At 41.4% G+C, this 22,539-nt stretch overlaps 1 protein-coding gene across 3 annotated transcripts in view; it reads left to right on the plus strand.

The window, feature by feature from the left end:
- Positions 1-22,539, plus strand: part of MYO5A (myosin VA) — a 98,674-nt gene that overhangs the window by 18,280 nt on the left and 57,855 nt on the right. For all 3 annotated transcript variants that reach the window (XM_064388427.1, XM_064388425.1, XM_064388426.1), the window contains exons 2-4: positions 2,130-2,240; positions 3,285-3,456; positions 8,290-8,434. In XM_064388427.1, coding sequence (XP_064244497.1) covers positions 2,130-2,240; positions 3,285-3,456; positions 8,290-8,434 — 428 coding nt within the window. The remainder of the gene's footprint in view (positions 1-2,129; positions 2,241-3,284; positions 3,457-8,289; positions 8,435-22,539) is intronic.

The raw sequence follows: 22,539 nt of genomic DNA on the forward strand, positions 1-22,539 counted from the left end.
AAAGAAAAAAAACCCCCAAGCCTCACAAGCACAAATTGACTACAAATAGCAAAGCTTCTTGTCTTGGTATAAAGTAGATTCGTAGGGCTGGCAGTAACACCCAGTGAGGATGGAGAAAGGCCAGGTGTGGGAGCATGACATACTGTGCAGTGGGAATGATGAAAGTGAGTTTTTTATTTATTTCATTCTCTTTCTCCTTTCACTTGGTTCATGTGTGTGGGCTCTGTGCAGGAGCTCTGGGGATGAAGACAGTGCTTTGAAGGCTGCCGTGTGTTGGGTGTAAAAGCCATTGGTTTAGGCTGTTGTACATTACCCATCTGCAGTGTTCTTGAGGATCATCACAGGTATGGAAAACAGATTGCTTCCTGAGGTTCAGAATTGCTGCAGGAGCTGAGGCTCCCTGGCAGCTCAGCTGGGCAGGTGGCTTCCCTCTCCTGGGGCTGGGTGGCCACAGCTCTGCACAGAAAGCAGCAGGAACAGCTTCCCAAGGGTTTTCCTGGGAAGGCAGTGAGAAACACAGAGAGAAGAAGAGAAAACAATTCTTATCTCTATTCACCGCTCCTCTTTTTGCACATGTGGAATGTGTTATGGAGATTATTTACCCAAAGTGATTTGTTAACTGGACACGGGTGAAAGTCGTTTTGAGTGATCCAATCACTGTCTGACTGTCATGGGTTTTTCTTTAGTAAAGTTTTAATATAGTATTAATGTAATATAGTATAGTTTTAGTAAAGCAATTGTTCAGCCTCCTGAATCATGGAGTCAGAGCACATTATTTGCCATGTGGGGGACACCCTGATACAATAGTCCTGCTCCCCAAACTGCTGCTCAACACATTTTATCAAGCCCTGTCTTGCAGCAAGAAAGCAATATGAAGTTTTTCATGAAGTCTTTCAGAAAATCCCTAGGAGAAATAAGCAGTTTCCACTTCTCTATAGTGGGAAAACTGGGTTAATAAGGGGAAAAAAAACCCTTCAGCATTCTTTGAGGCAGAGGAGGCTATACAAAAAGAAGTTGTGTAAGATTAGGTGGTGAAGCTGTATGACTGAATGCAGTTTTCTCTGCCATCAAATGCTTTGACAAATATAGTTATTAAAATATAGTTATTTTGAAATGAGTTAGTGGACTGAGAATGTTTTGCAGTGAGGTGCATGAACACCTCCAGAGCCAGAAGCTGCATTGTTTGCAGAGGTGGTGGGTGTGGTGTGATCTCAGTGCTCTCTAGGCATAGCAGGGGCACTGCTTCAGGAACTTGAACATATTAAAAACATCACAGCTTTTTCCTTGTTCTACTCAAGAGCTGTTTTCATATCTGTGTATTTGCATGTCCATGTGACTCTCTAAGTGACCAGCTGGTTTCCATACGTCTTTAATTGATTCTTGAATATGGGGTAACAATTCTATCTTCACTCACTGAAAAATATGAATATTCTTGCTGGTTTTGAAAACAAATATGTTTGCACTGGGTCACTTTTATGAATAAAGTTTTTATGAAAATGGTTGCTAATGGGAATCTGGTTTGTTGTTGGGTTTTTTCTTTTATTTGGAGGCCTTTTCCACCAAATCTTTCAGGTTTTTTTTTCTTTTGGCATTCTGAATATAATCAGTTTTAAACTAGCCATGTTTGTAATTACAAAGGAAGAGCTTTAACACTTGATCAGGCAGCTTTGCCTAAATTAATACAGATGGGGCTGAAGTATTCTCTTTGGGGAAAAAGAAGACAAAAATGGCTCTATAATATTATGCTATAAATGCATTTAGAACCTACTCAAAAGAGTTGCTCCAAATAATCTTTATGGATAGATAAATTTTTGATCTTTCTGAAAATGCTGATTTTTTTTTTTTTACTTTGTAGATTTTCAGCATTGAATATGTATCTTGGAATACCTTCTGCATGGAAAATGCCTTTTTCTCTCTGTGTAGGCAATAAAATTATGCTTGTGCAGCCATTTATCAATAGAACAAGTTATTCACCTTAGATGTACTAATTAACTTGCCTCTTGCTTAAGGCTGTGTCTGTTAAACATGTATTTAAAAAAGAAAAAAAAACATAGTGTCATTTATTTCAAAGATTTAACTATAGTGCAACCAAAGCTCACGAATCTTTTGCTGTTGTTGTTTTACTGCAGTATGCCAGGGTTTGGATCCCTGATCCAGAGGAGGTATGGAAGTCAGCAGAACTCCTCAAAGACTATAAACCTGGAGATAAAGTCCTTCAGCTTCGACTGGAAGAGGGCAAGGTAAGTCTGTGTATTGTTTGTAAGCTGATAGTTCTTGTTCTCAACCTGAGTCTGTTGTTTCTATTGCAGGAAGCTCTACTGTCAAAATATATCTGTATTTAGGTGTGTGCAGTTGGTTTTGTCCACTCACTTTCTGCAGCATTTTTTTGGTGTGATAAATTTTACTGTTTAGTTACAAAAATCAATTTTGGCTTGTTTTTAAAATAAATTAAAAAGCAGTTGTTTTTATCCACTGTCTGTTACGTTCAGTGGCATCATCTTTTTCTACTTATGCCATTAAACATATAGCCCTGGTTTGCTATTCCAGGGAGACAGGGTTGCTACGAGAAGAGTGTTGCAGGAAAGAACTGTGACTTTTAAGTTGAACATAACCAGCAGAAATTAATAAAGATAAAAAAGGCAAGGATTAAGGGCATTACAAAGAAGGTGCTATGTACTGTGTTGAGAAATGATGACTTGTCTATGTACAGCTAACACCCTTTGAGTTGTTTTCTTTTTTATGGAAATAGCAGGTAGATAAAGTGATTTTAGATCTAGAGACAGATGCAATTAGAACATCTATATTAGAGATTAATTTATATCTGAAAAAGGTTCTAAGCAGGTTTCAGTGTTTGTGTTCCTCATGGTGTTCTGCCCATGTTCCCATGTTGTGTTACTGTGTATGAAGCTGGCTGTAGATTGGTGGGAATCTACTTCCCCTGCCTGTTCCACTCAAGAGGAAAGCAATAGGGAAAATATGGTTGTATTTATGATATAGTATATTTTGGTTTATATAATAAAAGATATGGCAGCAAAACCATGGGGTTTGCTTAAGTAATAGTCTAAAAAGATGGTGTCTCTATGCAGTTGTACGTCTAGAAAACCCCTCTGGGAAGTTTTAAATGACATTTTTGGAGAAAGAGCTGCTAACTCACATCACAGAGATCAGAAATCTAGCATTGTGGTTTCTTTACCTTGCGCATGTTTTGGTGGGAGGAGCAGCTGGAGGAGCTGAGGGAGTCAGGCTAGCCAGCAGCTCTTTGCAGGGTGCCCATTTGTTTCCAGGACCTAGAGTACAGCCTCGACCCGAAGACGAAGGAGCTGCCGCCCCTGCGGAACCCTGACATCCTGGTGGGTGAGAACGACCTGACTGCACTCAGCTACCTGCACGAGCCTGCCGTGCTGCACAACCTCAAAGTTCGCTTCATAGACTCCAAACTCATCTACACCTATTGTGGCAAGTACTGTCTCTCATGCCATCACTTTGCACCGAATGCCCTGGACAGGGAAGGCAAAGCTGTCTGTTGATGTGTCTGCCTTTAACCTAAAATCGTTTAGTGACAGGACATGCTGGACTGTTCTTAGGGAAATCACTGTGTTTGTGGTCACTAACAGGCTGGAGAATGTTGAGGTTCAGGGAAAATTGACTTCAGTGTGTGTTCCTCTAGCTCCCCAATGGAATCTGTTTATAAACTGTGTATTCAGCAGTTTTTGCTTCACAGTGGGATTCCTGTCTGGTTGGTGTTCTCTGTAGGCTTGCTCAGGTTGGGCTGGGTGGGAGAAGGCCAACACACTGCAGATGCAGGAGCTGGCCTTGCTCTTTGGTGGATATGTTTCCACCTATAGTTGCTTACCTCTGCACTGAGCTCCTCTATCTCTTTTAGACTACATCAGTTTATTTTCTTTTTCATGTTTTCCAATCTGGGTAACTACAGAAGTGAATTTGTAACAGTTCATGAGCCGTGGATTGTCTTATCACTGTTACAATTGATCTTGGTTTTAAAAATAACATTTAACTCACAGCAGAGGTTACCCAAATTTGTAGCTGCCTGTGGTATTTTCAGATGGCCAGAATGGAGGAAAGTTACTTAAATAATCACTTTAGCATAAGCACAAAATTGCAACTGCATGGTCTGTTTCAAAAATAAACATTGTGAGGTAGTTTAAGGTTTGCTTCTGGGCTTTTATTCTATGTATGCATATGTTCCTTTTAAATACCTTTGTTTAGTCAAAATACACTGCTAGCTTTTAACATAACTTTTCAATAAGACAGGCAGCACATTAAACATGTTGTGATGGACAGACAGAAGCATTAACATCCTGCCACATTTTGCTCACTTCTGGCTGCTCCTAATCTGCAGATGCTCAGCAGGGCACATCTGTTCCCAGTCCTGCTCTCAGCAGTGACCAGACCACAGGGGCCTGGATCAGCCTTTGCCACCCCTGCTTGCAGCCAGACCTCACTCCACAGGAGTGGGTGATGATTCACACCACATCTCATCCAGCCGTGCACTCAGAGCACAGAATAATTCAGGTTGGAGGAGGCCTCTGGAAGTCTCCAGTGAAGCTTCCTACTTGGAACAAGTCTGACTAGACCAGGTTGCTCAGGGTTTGGACCAGCTCAAGTGTCTGGGTGTTTGAGTATCTCCTCTCTGGGTTAACCCTGCTGGGGCTGCACCTTGTGGTCCCAGCACTGGGAAACCACCTCAGCTCCCCCAGAACAGACATCATCTGTGTTTCTCTCCCAAGTGCCCCCATGGCAAAGCTCTTGTGTGAAAGGGCTTTTGTGCAAATGGAGCCTCATGGCCTGAGCTTGTAAGGGGTTCTCAGTTTCATGGTCCCCTAACAACACCATACCCCCTCCCACAAGCCTGTCTGGGCTGTGTCCTGGCTGCTTGCAGGACTCTGTGTTGAGCAGCATTTAAGAGGCTTTCAAAAGGAATGTGTTGTCTGTCGGTTGTGTTTCCCTGTGTTTGGGAAAACATGAAAAAAGTATGTTTCAATTATTCCCCAGTGCAGCTGTCGCTGTGGTTTTGGCTGGTTTTATCATTTCTCCTGGGGCTGGGAGGCCTTTAGCTCTCCATGGCTGGGTCTGCCAAAGGGCCTGGGATGGGGGAGCTGGCTCAGCACTGCTGAGGAATGTGGTGTGCAGTGGTTTATTCACTGGGGATGTTGGCAGGGCTGTGTTGTGTTACAGGCTGAGCAAAATGGAGTTGGCACATCAGCCTCTGAAAACCTGATCCTTTGCCACAGACATCCATCCACCTTTCAGACTTCTCCATTAGTTCCCATCCTGCCGCAGGTTCCTTCCCCTCTGCAGAGATTACTGCCTTGGAGCTCAGCCCTGGGGGCTGCATTTGCCTCCTCACTGTGGCTCCCACCTTAGCCAGGTCAGCTCAAATAGCCTGTGAAGGTGGCTTGGGCTAACCCAGTTTATGCAGCCCAAAGGAGAACAAAACCCCTTCAATCCATCAAGAGAATCACAGTAACAATATTCTCAACAGTAGAACTGGAAAAGGAATGAATGGATGGATTGTTGTCCAGGGGCCTAGAAATTAATCCAACCATGCTGTCTTAGTGTGATATGTCAAATGGATATTAAATTCTTTGAAATTTCACTTTGAAGTAATTAAAACTTTTAAACAGAAAACCTGCTGATTTCTCGATTTCAAGTCAGTCTTTCACCAGCAATTCAGAGGTGGTTTATAACTTTGCTTTACTGTGGGAAACATGAAATGAGGAATTAATGAAGGAAGTTGAAAAGTTGCAAAGGAAAATTTGAATGCTCCCATGGAGAAACTGCTATGGCTGTGATGAAAACTCAGTGAATCTTGCTGGTTAGTTCAGGTTAGTAAAAAGTACTGCCTTCTATGCAGGAGAGCAGACTTTAATTGACATTAATAAATTGCTTATGTTTATGTCCAGTTTGGCCACAGATGGGTGAGGGGTGAGTATGTTCAAGGTAAAAGAATTAGATAGGCTTACTTTGAGCATATATAAAGAAGACTAGCACAAAGAGTAGCCAGAGTTCAACTTAGTGTAATTGTAAGAACAAAACCATACATAAATCTGATTTAGGAAGGCCATATTTCTTAAAATAGCAATATGATTTAGCAGAGATAAAGAGAATTTATATGTAAATTAATCTGGATTATAGCCCTGTGAGGCAGACTGATTTCAAAGTTCTACAGAAAGCAAATAATTCCTAACTCACTTGTTTTGGTTATTTCCAGATGGTAGTTGCTTGTAGATTTTACAGATTGCTACTGAAGTGTTTTAATATGATGGAGACTCATCACGGGGCTGCTTGTTCCCAGTTCAAGGGTTTATTTTTGCCAGCATAACTAAAAGCAGGAGGGAATTGTTGGAAGTCTCACACAGATTTTTGTAATGTCTCTTTGATGAGACTTGCAGGCCTGAGAGGCTCAGCTCGGTGGTGCACTGTATTTCACTTTTTGCTGCTTTTTCTAAGGGCAGATGCTAAAAATTGACACACAAAATATTCCTCAAGTCTTGTAGGACTGAGGTCACTTCCTGTCCCTAACCCCCACTCTGACTTTTTGGTTCATCAGTACAGCATTGGAACTTGGCATGAATGTTTATAGAGGTTTTTCACTGGAGCTCCTGAGTCACTTCAGTGAAGTCGTGGCTGATGGAAAAACACAGACTCTCCTCACATGGGCGTGTCGAGACATAAAACTTGCTGTGTGTTTGAGGAAATAGATCAAGGTCTCTCAGATCTCTCCCTAAAACATATTCTTGTTTAATGTTTTTGCTATGGTTTGTGCTTGATCTATAGATGCATGAAAGGGTTTAGAAATTGGTTGATGCTCCCAGCAGTGCCAGACTGCAGATGCTTTCATTTCCTTTCTCCCAGCTTTTCCATGGAAAATTTCTTAGATAGACATCACAAGACTGTAATCTGCACAGAGCAGAGAGCTGGGATCAGCACTGAGGAAGTCTGTGTGTGTAAGAGTGAATTTCAGAGTAAATTTAGAAGCAAGTTGAGTGCTATGGAAACACTTCTGAGGCAGGTTCTTCAGGGATGGATTGTCCAGGCAGTCACTGTGCAGCCATCTGCAACTGCATTGGCACACTTAGGCACCAAAATGCATACTCAAAAGAAGCAATTCTGTTCTTAAACTGTCCACAGTTAAAATTAGAGGGGTTGTTTTTCCCCCTCATCACCTTGTCAAGGTAAGGAAGACTTGCCATGTCAGGGGGGCACAGTGTGCCTCTCACAGCTGGCTCTCACGTGGTCTCACTGGTCAGTGTTTCCACCCCTGCACAGAGCAAATAAATTTTCCCTACTTGTTGTAAAGGCTGCAGGAGAGAAAGTTATAAGGAATCTTTGTCAGGTTATCCCTGTGGGTAGAGCAATCCTGATTTCTCATGAAAAAGAGAATTGTCCCAAAAACTTTTGAGGTCTCACTATTTGTGACAAGGAAGCTTGTAAAGAGTAAGACTTAAGTTTTCCTGTGCAGGGAGAGTAAAAGAATGGCATGAATTTAGAAGTGCTGTGGTGATGAGCTATATTGAAAAAAACAGATATGTGTTTAATTGGTATGGAAAAACTAGGAAATGGGAGGTGTAAGTACATGCTCAGATGTATCAGATGAGGGTGTTCTGATGCCTTCTAGAGCTGTAATTGCCTAATTTCCTGACAGGACTGGGTGCTGCTGTGTGTCAGCCTTATGAAATATGTCTACTTGTTGGTTTTTCTGATGCCTTTGACCAGGAGGTTGTCCTGCCTGATTGGCAGAGGTGCCCTGGAATCCAAATTACACTGTTGCTTATTACAAAAACTGAGGATGTTATTCTTTCACAACAGCTGAAGGGTTAACACACTGCACGTACCCAAACTGGCAGTCAGTGAGACCACCCAGTAGTTATACTTCACAAATTACAGTACCACGGGTAATTCAGAGTAAACCACAGGGAAATACAATGCACATTCATTGGTTTACTGCACTGAACAGGCAGTATTTCAATCTGCACATTCTGAATCTTTTTAGACTGTGCATGCTAGCTTTAGAAAAGGCACATAGATAGAAAAGGTATAAAGTTGTCCCTGCTGTGTTTACCAAAGCAGTTTAGAAGTCAACTCATGGTACTTTGTGTGTGCATAACTTTATTCAGAATAAATATCTGTTGAAGTCAGTAATATCAGATCCTTATTCTTTAACATTTTTAGAAAGATTAGAACAATAGTTGATTTTAAAACAATTTTTGTTTGGGTTTTTTTTTGAAACAACTATTAATAATTTCTTTTGTTTAATTTCCTTTGTAGGTATTGTTTTAGTGGCCATAAATCCTTATGAACAGCTGCCTATCTATGGCGAAGACATCATCAATGCCTACAGTGGCCAGAACATGGGGGACATGGATCCACACATCTTTGCAGTGGCTGAGGAAGCATACAAGCAGATGGCCAGGTTTGTAGACCAGAGTCTTGAAGTCACTGTTTTTCTGAAGGGAATAAAACAGTTTCTGGCTGATGCTCTTTAATTTATAGCTTGTGAAATATTTTGCAATATCTGTCTTTTATCCAGTGTTTTAGTACATTTCACAAGGAGAGGAGTTGCCTAAGTTAGTGAACAGTAAAGCTTTATAAATGCTGTGGAGATCATGGCCACTGACACTTAGCAGGAATTACCACAGATCTTGTCAGTATTTAGGTCTAAAATTAGCCCTGTGCTTTATATGATTATATTTATTTCATTTGATTACCAAAATAAAGAGATATTTTTTAATTGTCGGTGGATTGTTAAAGAGAAAAGGGCCAGGTTCTCAGCTGTTTTGTGTTTGTGTGTGACACTAACAAGAGAAAAGAAATCACTGGGCTTATGAGTGCTATTATAGGCTCCTGGTTGTGTCAGTAATGCCCCAGCTATGTAATCTGCCTGTGGCTGTTGTTGACTGGAATTAAGAGGGAGCAGAGGGACGATTGCAGAGTGTGCCTGGAAACTGAGTCTCTAAGGACACTGCAACAGCTGTGCAGGAAATCCTCATTTTGTTAGATGTTGCATCAAAATGAGCTCGTCACCCAAGGGCAGTGGTTAGCAGGAACTTCTTCCTCTTAGCCCCAAGAGCCTTCAGTAAGGAGAGCTTTTGAAATACTACATTTCTAGGATAAAGGTCTTTTGGGCTGCTGTGTGGTCTTTGTTAGTAGGATGCTCCTGGTGTCCTCACTGGTTAGCTTCAAGCTGTTGGTACTGTTTTCCTTGTTGGCAATACAGCTCATGATCAAATTAATCAAGTAAAACACTGAAAGATCTCTGGATTGTTTGTGATGGCTCTTAAGCTAAACTGCAGGTGAGGGAGGCAAGATTAGAATGGGGTGAAAATTATAAAATCTTCATGTTTGAAGTCAGCTATCTGTTCATTTAAGAGTCTTTATGACAGCTAGCATGGATAAAATGTTTGTCACGTGCACATCTGAATACAGTGATCTGCAATACCCAGATAACAGATAATTTCAAAAGAAAACAGTTCAGTGCAACATTTCATGGCTTAGGGTAATTGCAAAAGAGCCAGTGTTTCAAAAATACCCTTGTCTTGGTTTAACTCCAGCCAGCAACTCAGTACCATGCAGCCACTTGCTTACTCCCTCCCTCCCTCACTGGCATGGGGAAGAGAAACTTGTGGGTTGAGATAAGAACAGGTTAATAATTGAAATAAAGTAAAATAATATAAAATAATAACAACAACAGTACTAGCAATGAAAGGGGAGTAAAATCCAAGAAAAAGAAGTGATGCACAGTGAAATTGCTGACCAGCTGCTGACCAATGCCCAGCCATTCCCCAAGCAGCCATCAACTGCTCCCAGCCCACTCCCCCAGTTTGTATCCTGGCCATGGTGTTCCTGGGTGTGGAAAATCCCCTGGCCAGCTGGGGTCAGCTCTCCTGGCTGTGCTCCCTCTCAGCTCCTTGTGCACCTGCTCACTGCCAGAGCCTGAGACTGACAGCCCCTGAGTGCAGGTGAGCACTGCTAAGGTGTCACTGTGGTGTCAGCATTATTCCCAGAACTCCAAAATGCAGCACTGCACCAGCTGCTAGTAAGAAAATTGCCTCTATTGTAGCTGAAACCAGGACAGCTCTACACCCACACTCTTGAATGGCAGAGATATCTGCCTTACTTCCTTTCTGCTTAGAAAATAGATCTATAATCTGGTGTGGAAATACAAAGGCAAAGCTGTGTGTTACGATAGTCAATTCTTCGTGTCTCTTTCGTCACTGCTGTTTTAAACAGACTTGGTTCTCAAGTCCCTCTAAAAGCTGTACAAAATAAAACTTTATTAACCTTATTTTATGTCTGAGGCTTGGTACAGTGGTCTGAAATTATAGTCAGTGATGGCTGTCATCCCAATTCACAGAATTTTTGTTCTTGATAGTAACCAGGGGAAGTAAGAGGAGAGGGACGTGTCTCCACTGGCCGACTCTAACCCCTGACTGCAGTGGGCTTGCCTCTCACTGGTGCTGAAATACCAAACTGCTGGATCTCCTGTTCTGTGTGCCTGTGCAGTGCAGGTGGCTGTCTGCCACCGCTGGCATTCTCTGCTGCTGGGCAGACTCGGGGGGCTGAGATTTTGGCTGGAGTTCCTAAATACCTGCTCTTCAGCTCTCGCTGCAGCCTCCGGCAGTTCTGCTGTCCTGAATAACAACAAACAAATGTGCTAGGAGTTCCTTTTTGAAACAAATTATGAGAAATTATATGACTGTGGAGATTAGCTTAAATAAGTCTTCTGGGTTATTTAATTAATTACTTTAAGTGTCTCTGTTATAAACAATTTGTTATTCTTTTATGACTGACAGTACTTTCATAGTTGCAAAATGAAATCTGGGCACACAATGCAACTGAAAAAAAAATTCTCTACACTGAAGTAACAATTTAATTGTTTTAGCTTTTCAATGCTTGTTTCCTTTTCTATTTGTTTGGGGATTTTTTCCCCTTGTTTTTAAGAACTTTTTCTGTCATTACAACATACTGGTTTTGGTCATTGAATTTAGTTTTCTATTACTGTTTGCAGTTACTAAATCCCACCCTTTAACTTCACTGATGTTTTTTATACTCTGAACAAATCACCTTTTTACTTCTGAATTATGAAGGTAAAGAAAACATTTACATTTTTACAAGTTTTACATTTCTGCAGCTGACTGTTTAAAAATGAAAATCAGATTGTCTGCAACTGTTGTATTAACATTTTAATAAGTGTGTTGCATATTCATGTGGTAGCTAGTCATATGGCATTAATCTGCATTTATGTGTCTAATTGGTGAGATTTATTTTTCTCTTGTTTCTGATCTTTCCTAACTCCATGTTTCAATGATCACTGGAATAATTAGTCATGATGCTCCTATCCTTAAGGCTTCAGTGAGCTCTTCTAAATATTTACTCCTTAGGTCTTCTTGTTAATTTATAATTTAGTGATTTAGAGTTTGTTCTTTCCAGCTTCATTGCTTCATCTGCTGCAGCTGAGAAGCTCCATCCATGTGCATGGTTAACTAAATGATCTCTGGAGCCTTCTTCAGCCAAAGAAAAGCCCCACGGCAGAAATCTGAAAAGCCAGTGATTAAATATTTGCATTGTGTTTTCAGAGGAAAATACAGTGCAAAAATATTGCCCACTGGAGTGACAGGGATGAGCTCACATCTGGCTTGTGCAGAGAAGTGATGCACAGCAGTTGCTTGGGGTTGCCTGCAGTGCAAAGCAGCACATAAAGACACCTTTGCATGTGGCATTTCCTGCTTAGTGGGAGCCAAATGGTGGGGTACATGCTGCTGGAGGTGCTGGGGCTCTTTGAGCCTCTTTATTTCCTCTTCCTACAGCAGTTCTGTCCCCAGTTTCCAGTGGAGGGTTGGTGGGGGGCAGCATGGCTCATCTCTACCCATAGCCAACAGTAAAATAAATGGATAGTCTGCTTGGTAGCTTCTTGTCTTTTTCAGTGCAGGAAAACATGCACAGCTCTTAAGACTGTTCTCATTTTGGACTATTATTGCTTTCCTTTCCCCCTTTCCCTTCTCTTCCTCCCTCATCATCTGTGTCTTTGTACCTGTTTCCTTTTCTCTCTCCATCTCCTGCTGCTGCTCTGCACAGACTGACAGCTTTGTTTCAGACACCTTTCCTCTGCTGTGCCTAAAATAAGCAATGCTCTAGTTTTACAACTGCACTTCAAGTGTGCTAGTCTTAGGGCTCTGAGTGCTTCATCCTCACCAGTAACTGGGTTTGGGCTGTATGAGCCTCCAGACTGAGGGTTTGGAGCACATCTGCTCTGTCCAGGACTGTCCAGTGGGAGGGAGCAGGGTCATGCAGCTGGGGACGTGTCCACGTGGTTTTTGTGCAAAGTGGTTTGGGTCTGTAGGTGCAGCTCTGACAAGCTGTGCTTTTGGAGAGAGCTGGGACCTGCACTCAAGGGCTCTCCTCAGCCATGGCAGAGCGCTCTCCATGGATAGCTCACTCATTTGAGTGAATATTTACAGGCTTGGGACTGTTTAAGGCAGATGAGTGACATAGAAGGAAGAAAATCATTACTGAAGAATATATTTTTGTCCCAGAAATATAAACCTCAGTGTCAGCATGTGGGTGTCTGCATATGTTGATTCCTTTGAGCATGCCACTTTTGTATGTCAGTGTTTCCAAATTGTTAGCAAAACCCAAGTTCAGTCTTCAGTTACCCCTCTGTGGTAACTATGAAAATTGAAGCAAAGCTTCAGTTGTCAAACATTTTATTTTTTATTTTCAACTACAACTTCTGTAGGAATCACAAGCGTCAGCAGGTGCTGCTCATTTTCTTTGTTATATTCAATAGAATATTCAATACATTTTTAACTGTGGTTTGCAGTAAGATGTTGATTGTTATACTCTTGTAACTGTTAAGAATTGCATTAATGTATGAGACTTAGGATTATCAGTTTCCTAATACTATTAGGGAAAAATCACTCCTTCACAGGATTCTTCCCTGCCTGGTGATGGTATATTGCAGTAATTAAGATAATGTATTTTTTTTATCAGCACTTTGTTGGTCTGATTTGTTCCATCCTACTTGTGGTTGATGGCAGATACAGCAAATTCAACTTAATAAATTAATTTTGAGATTTTCTTCTGATTAATTAGTGAAGTTGTCTAGCATAATTTAAGTTGAAAGTAACCTCTGCAAACAGAATTGCATACTGATGAGATCCATATAAACCTTAATGAATGCCAGCGTGGAAAACAACAGTGTTTAAAACATCAATTTCCAAAGTTTTGCTTTTTCTATTTGGACAAAGTATAGTGATTTATTTTGTGGTACTGTTTACCTTTTTCATTAAATTACCCTTAATAAGTAGGCTGCCTTTACTGTTTTGTCAGCTTTTTTGTGTGTGTCTGATGGCTTTCACCTACAGGAAGATATTTTTCTATCACTTTTTGTTCAAAAGGAAGCCTGGCGAGCTGTTGAGTGGGTGTTTTGAAAGCATCTTTACTGACAGTCTCCAGTTATCCCAGGCATCCCAAGATGATGTGCTGTTACAAAAATGGAGGTTTGACCAGCTGCTGCTTTGCTTCTGGGTGTGGCTACTGTGTTTTCCCCTGGCAGAAGTCATGACAGGGATGATTAACAGCCTGTCCCAGCTCTGCATCCAGCCATGGAATGGGAGCCTTCTGTGGTGGGTGCTGGACAAACATCCAGTGGCCTTCCTCCACCTCTGGCCATGACATAGGACTTCTTGAGTTAAAGATCTCATTGAAAATAGGTGGTATTTCTGAGCCCCTGTTGTTAGAATACAAAGGGAAAAGTCTTCCTTTCTGATGAGATGATTTTGGAGTAGTTTCTTATACTCAGAGCCTGACATTTTATATGTTACAGGTACAAGATGGCAGATGGGGGAATCAATTTGGTATGGCATGAGGGACTCCTTGTCCAAGCAGTGATTGGTTTTGGGCAGCAAAAGGGTTAAGTGTGGTTGTAGCTGGAGTTCACATGAGGTGTCCTGCTGGTAGCTAAGCAATGAGCTTTCCTAAACTGTTGTGGGAGTGACCTCTGACTAATCCCTGGATACATCAGTTGCAGAGTGCTGGCTCATCTCTGTGCTCCTCTGGAGTGCAATCTGTCATGTGCTGACCTCAGTTTTCCTCATTCGTGTTGGGAGATGTTGCTGACAATTAATTATCTTTTCACCTTTTTACATTTTTACAGTCAAGAGCTGTGTTTCCTGGATGTAATCATAATGACAAGTGGTGCATTTTGTAATTAAAAAAAAAAAGAGTACATCTTCTGATTATGAGAGTATTGCAGAATGTTTTTACCAAGCTGTTGTTGAAGAGAAACAAGGATGCTTAAGAACATGGGCTGTTTTGGAGTGGTTGAGTTTGCAGCTGGAACAGACTCATGAGAATTCAGGTTGTGAATAATATTATTCATCTTTGCTTTGCATGTTTGATGAGCAGATGCCAAAGTTTCTTTGGGAGAGAGAAGAGATCAGCATCATTGCTTCCATTCTATAAGTTGGAGCAGACATGGGGATTGGGAGGGCAGCTTTGGTGAGTTCACCAAGGTGGCAAAAGCAGAGCTTTGAGCCCCTGAATCAGAAATCCTGGTCCTGTGTCTGGTGACTTGGTGACACCAGCTTGACAATAAAATGTCAAGAAGTGACAAGTGTAAGAATAGAGTGTGTAACTGACAGTGGAGTTCAGTTCAATGCTTTCAGCGTACAAAAATGAGCAAATGAGCTGCATTTTTCAAGCCCTCATTTCCTGCAGCATTAAGGGGTCTCTGTGCTAGGTAACATCTATAAACTCATAATAAATAAATAATAAATATTCCTAATAACATTTGCTTTCACTGAGGGTTTCATGTCTTCCAGGCACTTTACAAGCCCTGCCAAAGCCTGTCTCTAATACTGGAGTCTCAATTTCTGCTTGTGTAGAAGACAAGGCAGAGGTGCTGTGGCCAGGCCTGGATCAGCCCAGAGCTGGTCCCAGGCACTGAGGTTCATGTCACTGCCCCTCTGCTCAGAACATCCTCTTTTCTCCAGCAGCTAAAGATGTTAGTGAGAAATGCTGTTAGACTTAAAAAAAACAAGTTAAACTGGAAATATATTTAGAAATGAGATTAAAGAATGTGGTTTATTGGGCTGATATTTCATGCTTATTAAAAGTGAATGGTTTTACAAAGACTTAATTAAGAATTAACTGCTTAGTCAGGAGCAATTGTTGTGACTCAAGGTTGCAGCTGAAGAATTCTCTGAATTGTTAATGTGTGGTGTCTGTGAAGACTGGGATGTGTCAGAGCATGTTAGATCCAGGTGGTCAGAATAAACCAATGGATGCAGCATGTGAAGGTGGAGCAGACACAGAAATGTGGCTGCTGTTGTGTGCTGGCTTCTGGGGCAAAGCATTTGTAACTCACTTTTTCTTTTGTGTTCTTTTGCTCTTTGCCCATCACGTCACTACAGAATGGTTCAGAGCACTTCAGTCTCTGTAATCATCCTTGGTGCTTGCCTGGCACTTTACACCCTCTGGATGTTTTACATATGTTGTGAATCCACAGACAGGCCCTTGGAGGGTGGAAAAAATGAATTCTCTGTGTCAGGCTGCACCTTTTGGGATGTGCCAGTGCGGGGGAATTTGGGGCTTTGGCACTGGGAGCGCTGCGGTGGCGTGGCTCTGCAGGGGAAGGGGCTGTGCCTGCTGCTCACAGCCCTGCAGGAGGACACTTGGGAAATCAAGGGTGAGGGTAGTAGGGGTGAGGGCAGAGCTCTTACCAGCTCTGCCTGGTTGCAGGGAAGGTGCCCACCCTGCTCAGCAGCTGCAGAGAAAATGGCAGGGTGTGCTTGTGCAGCATGAGCTTGGAGCAGCTGGAAAGCAAGAGGACAAAGCAGGGGAACTTTCCCATTCTAAGGGGGCCACTAGCCAAATCCAGAATTTATTTAAGGCTGTGGAGAACTTTGAGATTTAAATAGTTTATTCAGAAGGTTGGTGAAGGGCAAGATGTTGCCTCCTGCCCTCGATGTGAGAGGTGCCAGGAAGGCAGCCCAGAGCTGGCTGCTGCTCTCCATCAGTGCAAGAGCATTAGAAAACTGCTGAATGAATTCTTGTTTGTTTATTTATTTATCGAACAGTTAAATTACTTCTGTTTGAAAAGCAAATCCTGGGTTTGTAGAGTTGCCAGGTTTTATAATGGCTTCTAGCAGATGCTGCATGCCCTGGGCTGAGTTTCAAAGGCCTTTGCACTGAAGGAGTGCAGCTGAGCATGCACAGCCTTGTTTGCTGCCACACAACACTGCCCTTAGGCAAAGGTGAAGCTAAATATATTGCACTGACTCTGTTAAACCTCAATCCTTGTATCACTCCAAAACTACATTGTATGCTGAAAAGAGAAGAGTGTCCTGAAAAAAAAAAAATGCAGCTATGGTTTGGTTTCAAGTTTACAATCAGTAGTAATTTTAGGAAACGCCATTTATTTCAGCATTTATTGAAATCAGACTTATTTAGTGAGCCTTCAGAGGAGTTATGCAAAACCTTACTCATCATACACCAAGGATTTGTCTTTCTGGTGCTTTATCCATTGCCTGCATTCATCAGCTGTGCATCCTCTTTCCTGCCTTGGGAGATGCCAGTCCCTGGACACAGGGCTCCCTTTAGCCTGCTGGGGCTGGGAAGGTCCTTCCTAAATTTCTTAATGAGTTAATCAAACTTCTTTCTGTGAAGCTCACAAAACATTCAATACTGCAGAGAACTCTTGGCTGTGTATTGATACCTGATGAAATCTGCTGGGTTTCACAAGAAAAGAGTTCAAATTTTTTTTGTGTGTAATTATTCCAAGACTGAATGAGCTGTTTGGAATATGTGGAGTATTAGATGTATTTTTCTATTCTTTGATTCCTATAACAGCAGTATGTCTAAGTTACTTGGGAACACCAATAAATAACACATAAAAAGTTAGTGATATTTAGCAGTTTCACACTGATTTATTTTAAGTGCATTGGGTAAACTTCATTTATTTTGGCTTTGTTACCAGTGCCTCATGGTGAGGGAAATGATCACTATTAAACAGTTTTTTTTAGTTGTGCTGTCAAAGATCTGTGAATGTTCTGACTGTAGATACTACAGGTTATTTTGGTCATATGCTGTCACAAATATACAATGGGGATGCTGAGAGATTGATTGCAAAAATAGGATGTTTACTTTGGTCAGAGTTTTGTTTATACTGCTGGAGACACTAAATCATGTCAGCTGCATATGTGTACATGTATCCTTGAGAGGTTTGGAAAAGCTTTAAGGTGTAAAACATGAAACATAGCTTAAACAGTGTTTTTGTGGGTCCTTAGTTTATCCTGTGTCTCTCAGAGAAGCTGCAGCTGATGAAAGAACAGCAAGATTTCAAAGCTGCCAGCATTTCAGAACAACTCCTGCCTGACCTTTAAGCAATGTAGTTTTTCAGTTATTTTCTTGGGTTGGGTTTCCTGCTGCCATAATTCAGCTGTAGGATGGCAAAGCACTGAATTCCTTTTCTCTCTTTGATGGGTGTGATGCACACTGAGGTTGGTGGTACTTGTGTGTGTGCGCTGAGAACAGGATCTCTCCCAAATTATCCCTGAGTCACAGGTTCCTTCCCTGGCAGTTTATGTCAGGTGTTTTGATCGCTGAAAATTCAGTGTTTTGAAAATGTAAAGCAGTTTCAGGCTTACAAGTCTATCCTATCACCACAGAACTGCAGTAGAAGAGCAGTACTGAGATAAAGAAGACCAAACTCTCACTGCTAGATTAAATTAAAACTATTTATTGTGTACTTGCATTTAAGCAGTAGGGGATTTTCATTTTTAAAGATAATTGCATCAAGTCTTTAGCAACAGTTTCTGCTGTTTTGAGTTAAATAGAAATGAAATTATCATATGCAATGGGGTTGATGCTCTTGCCCATAACCTAACCCTGTTATTCCAAAAGAAGAGAATAAAGCAGTAGCAACTGCACAAGGGGAAGAAAAAAAAAGGAGAAAACAAAGAAAAGCCAGGAGATTTTATTAATTAACCTTTTAGCAGTGAGGCAGTGAGGAGAGAAGATGTCCTGGAGGTGGTGGCCTTAAAAACATCAGCACCTTGGCAGTGTCCTCAAGGTTAACAAACATAAATGATTTGGGATCAAAGACAACCTAAGTACTAATGTTCTTCTCATTAAATTGCCCTGTTATTTGCTTTCTTCTTTATGTATTAAGAATATTGCGCTCTGATCTTTTCTGCCAAGCTCATCTGTGTTATGACATGGAGACCATTCAGCTTTGAAGTAGTTCATTACAGCAAGCATTTCACAGTCCACAACAGAATCTTTCCAAATCAGCTGTTAATGACACAATTTTTCCAGGGAGAGATGCTGGTAGCTTGGCTATGAATGGATTGATAGGAATATTGAGGCTGATGTCAATGGTTTCTGTGCTCCTTTTGTTGTCAGTAATTCTGTATTCCTTTTGTTTGTTTTCCCAGGTTGATGTTTGTGTGGGGAATGTGCTTATATACATGTATTTAACATTATTTGCTGAGGAGTCATGAGTCTGAAAGCCAAGATCAAGTGATACATCCAGTGCATCAGTCATAGGAAGCAAAAAAAGCCAAAAAAAGTGTTGTGCTTTGATGGTTCAATCAAATAGCTTTGGCCTTCTTTAATCCTCTCTGAAATGCTTGTTGAGAGAGAGGTTTTTAACTTTTAGTTTTTCTGCTTCAGAGAGAGATTATCAGTTGGTACAGAGGAAGAAGGTAAACAGAGATATCTGTAAGGATTTTTTAGTCTGTATGTCTTGATTATCCTGATCTGTTTGGATAGTTTGCTGTGGAAGTGATGACTTGGATGCTGTAAGCTGGTTTGCTTTTTGTGGGAAGCAGCTTAAGTGGGTGCAATTTTAAATGAAAATAGCTTGAAAATTGTTTGAAAATAGTTTGAAAAAAACATTAGCAACTTTGATGTTTCAATTCTTGCACTGGTTTTTCTCTTTTTTTGCCTCAATTTTTCCTTTGGTCAACTGAAATTGTTACAAGCTGCCCTGGCTAATGACAGCTGTCAATGGCTGGTCAGTGTTGCTGCAGCACTCTGTACAAATTGGAGGTGCCCAGTGAGTCTTGCTCTTGTTCCCAATATATCTGACAGCTGAGCCCTCACAAGAGGAGCAGTTCCTCCACACTGAGCTGAAAGCATCTACCACACATTTTTATAAAGTACAAAATTTAAAGTAGCCAGTGCTATTAAAACCATTGTATTAAGATATATCCTCAACAAAGGGTTTTTCACCTCTTGAGAACAAGGTGATGTTTTTAAAACCGCTTGCTGGTTTCTTGTGTGTTGTCATTTCCTTCACAATCTGCAAAACCCTTTTCTGTATGTGAGATATCTCAAGACAGTTTGCAGCACTCTTTCTTCCTCAGTGCTGAACCTTCTTTGAGCAGCAACTGTCTTCAGTGTTAAATTTTGCAGTGTTTATTCAAAGCATGAGAAGCCCCTGTTGCTGTGTAGGCTGTAATCTCAAGCTTCCAGGAACTAGGTAAAACTACATCTTTTCAGTTTTGGCTCTCTGACAGTGAATTTCCTCATAAACATATTGCCTGTCAACAAAATTTTGTAGATAAAGTGAAGTTGTCTTTAAAAGTTACCAGCCTATGCAGAAATGGTTCTGCATTATTTTTTGTGATAGAGAATGCCTTGAATTGCCAGTTAGGTATTGCATAGTGTGTCCTCAGTCTTGTATTTATCAAGAAATAGCTGTTAACCTCCCATGATTCCTAAAGTATAGGTCTGAGAGAATTTATACAGAAGAGGTCTGGACCAAATCCTCTGCTTTGCAAGCAACCTCAGCCTGTCATTTCACATTTCAGCTCGTGAAGTGTCTGGGCCTGTCTCCTTCAAATGGCACTTCTAATGTGGTTTTGTAATTTCTTTATTCTTCTGCTGTTCAGAAGCAGCAGAAGCTGAATGTGATCCTGAACATAACGTGGTGTTTCCACGAGTGGTAAATTGCTCCCAGTCAAACTGTTTCAGTCTTATCTTTTCAAGATAATTTGGCTTAATATTGCATCACAGTGATGTAGTTCTGTGTGCTAGGATCTGATTGCTGTCTGCCTTTGGGGAAAGAGGGCTCCTCCACCTCTCATCTCCCAGATTGCTTTTCCTCATTTCTGTTTGCAAAAGCATAATTTAAAATGTTCCCTCCATTCAGAAGTAATCTTAATTTTAAAATCATCTATTTACGTGTTTTAAGCAGAGAAAAAATTGCAGGAAGATGAAGTATTGCATAAAAAGTGGCGGCTGCAAAGAGGTGTCACACATAAAGCTGTTGCCCTACTTACTTGTTTCATTGGCTGAAAATTATAATTATAGCTTTTTTTTTCCTGACTGGTGACATGTTAAGTACTCAAAATGTCAGGTCAAAGGTCAGGGGCTAATGATTTAACTAAAAATAACTCTAAAGGTGTAGTATATATCTGAGAAAGAACTTGAGTGGTGTCACTTTTGTTTTCTGGGGATTTTCTCCTTTGTTTTGGTCTTTTAAATTTTGTTTTTAGCACAGCCTGATTATGAAAATTTCATTTGACATGAACAGAGGCTATACCTGCTTATACCAAATCATAAAAAAAAAAATTCTCACTACATTTCATACACCATCCAAGGGGCTTTGATGGTGGTTTACTTGTTACTTTCCTTTTAAATGTGGTGGGTTTTTTTTCTTTAAAGTTTTATGCTGTCAAAGAGCTTTGTGCTGAGCTGGCACAGCTGCCTGGCAGGACCACTCACCTCCTCCAGGACTGAGTGTGGCAGGGTGTCCATAAGCCAAGCCCTGCCTGGGCTGTGGCACTCAGAGCCTGTCCCCTGCTGCTGTTTGGGCGCTGACTCTGCCCTTTCCCCTGCCCGTGCCCACTGTGATCTGGGGCGTGTTGTTGTGTTTTCCTTGCTCTCTGGCAAGAAGCACAGTGATAATATGCTAGAGGATGGGCACTGCAGTGTGTTAAAGCAGAACAATGGATTAATGTACTGGGGGAGACAAGAGCAGCCCTGAGCGTGGATGGAGTGCTGCAGACACTGAGGGAGCCTTTGTTTGCAGGGTGGCTGCTGCAGACACACAAAGTCCCTGCAGAAGGGACAGCAGCAATGCTTGCAGCTCACACAGAGCAAACCCTCTCTCTCTAGGCCAGTGTGTGCAATGTGGATGTGTGTGTGTACTTAGGAATGAAATAATGGATCCCTTATTCCTGGCACATGAGTGTGTGAAAAGGAGTAGTCTTTGTATCTTGTGACATGGGGGAAAGAAACTCTGGCTAATTAGCAACAGTATTGTTAAGGAGAAATTATTTCAAACTCATTTTTTCATTACTGTCTTTGTAAAAGTGGAACACCTGATAAAAGACTAAAGACTGCAAAACCAGTGTGTGTTTTCCATGTTCCCACACGTGTCCTTCAGCAATGTGACAGAATGAGACACCTTTATTTCCATGTCTTTTCTTGGCAAAACAGCTTGGTTTTTATTGACAGTTTTGTCAGAAGTCTGTTTTGTCAGAAGTCTGAGTAAGTTTGCATTACTTGGTTTTCTGAAAGCTTTTTGTACTTTGGGAACTAAAAAGCCTTAACCATCAGAGGATCCATTTCATAGAGCTTCCTCAGTCTTCATGTGTTTAATGATATTTAATACATGAAACAGCTGGTGATCTACAAATGACAAGCTTGTTATGTTGTTGCCTATCTCCTGTGTTAGGCAGTCCCTGCAATCAGACCAGAAATCTCATGTTTTCAAATGGCATGGGGTTTTCTTTTTTCTATTTCCAAGAGCACAGGAGGAAAAAAGAGAGAATGGTACCAATCCTGTGAAGAAGTGGTTGGTTTTGACTCACTGCAGGAACTGTCTGTGGGAGAGGAAAATTGTTTGTTACCAGTTGTCCCATTTAGACGTGCATTTTTAGGCATTTACTTGTGTTTCTCCTGCATCCTGCTGCTGCTCTACTTGAGCAGGGGGATCCATAAAACTCCTGCAGGCTCTCTCCCACACACCTCTGTCTACCATGAGTGAACTCTGCGAGGGGGAATGGCAAAGAAATGAGAGTGTTTCTTCTTCATTTTTCATCTGGAAATCTTTATTTTTACTGCAAACCATCCCAGGCACACAGACCTCCCTGCAGATCCTGCAGAGAGGCTTGATGGCCACTGTCACATGAGGTCTCATCAGAGGGAGGGATGATCCCTGTGGCCAAGGCTGGCATCTGGCAGTGGGTCTGTGAGACCTGCACTGCACAGCCTGGGTTATCAGCTGAACTCTTCTGCCTTCCCCTGACTGACAGCTTGGTGTGCCTGAATGTGAGAGCTGTGCTGCAGTCATTCACACCTATTGCATGTGTTACATGGAAGTTGAGAACATAAAATTAGGTTGCTTTGATCTTCTTAACACTTTGCTATTAAATTTAAAGGAGCGTTCAGCCATTCCAAGTAAATTCTTTTTACCAAAATGTGGAATATCTGCCTCAACTGGTACTTTAATTTGTTAGACAGATATTGCCTTGGCTCTCCCAGGGATGGGTGACAGAGGCTCCT

Source organism: Passer domesticus, chromosome 14 (assembly GCF_036417665.1).
Source record: "Passer domesticus isolate bPasDom1 chromosome 14, bPasDom1.hap1, whole genome shotgun sequence".
NCBI lineage: Eukaryota > Metazoa > Chordata > Aves > Passeriformes > Passeridae > Passer > Passer domesticus.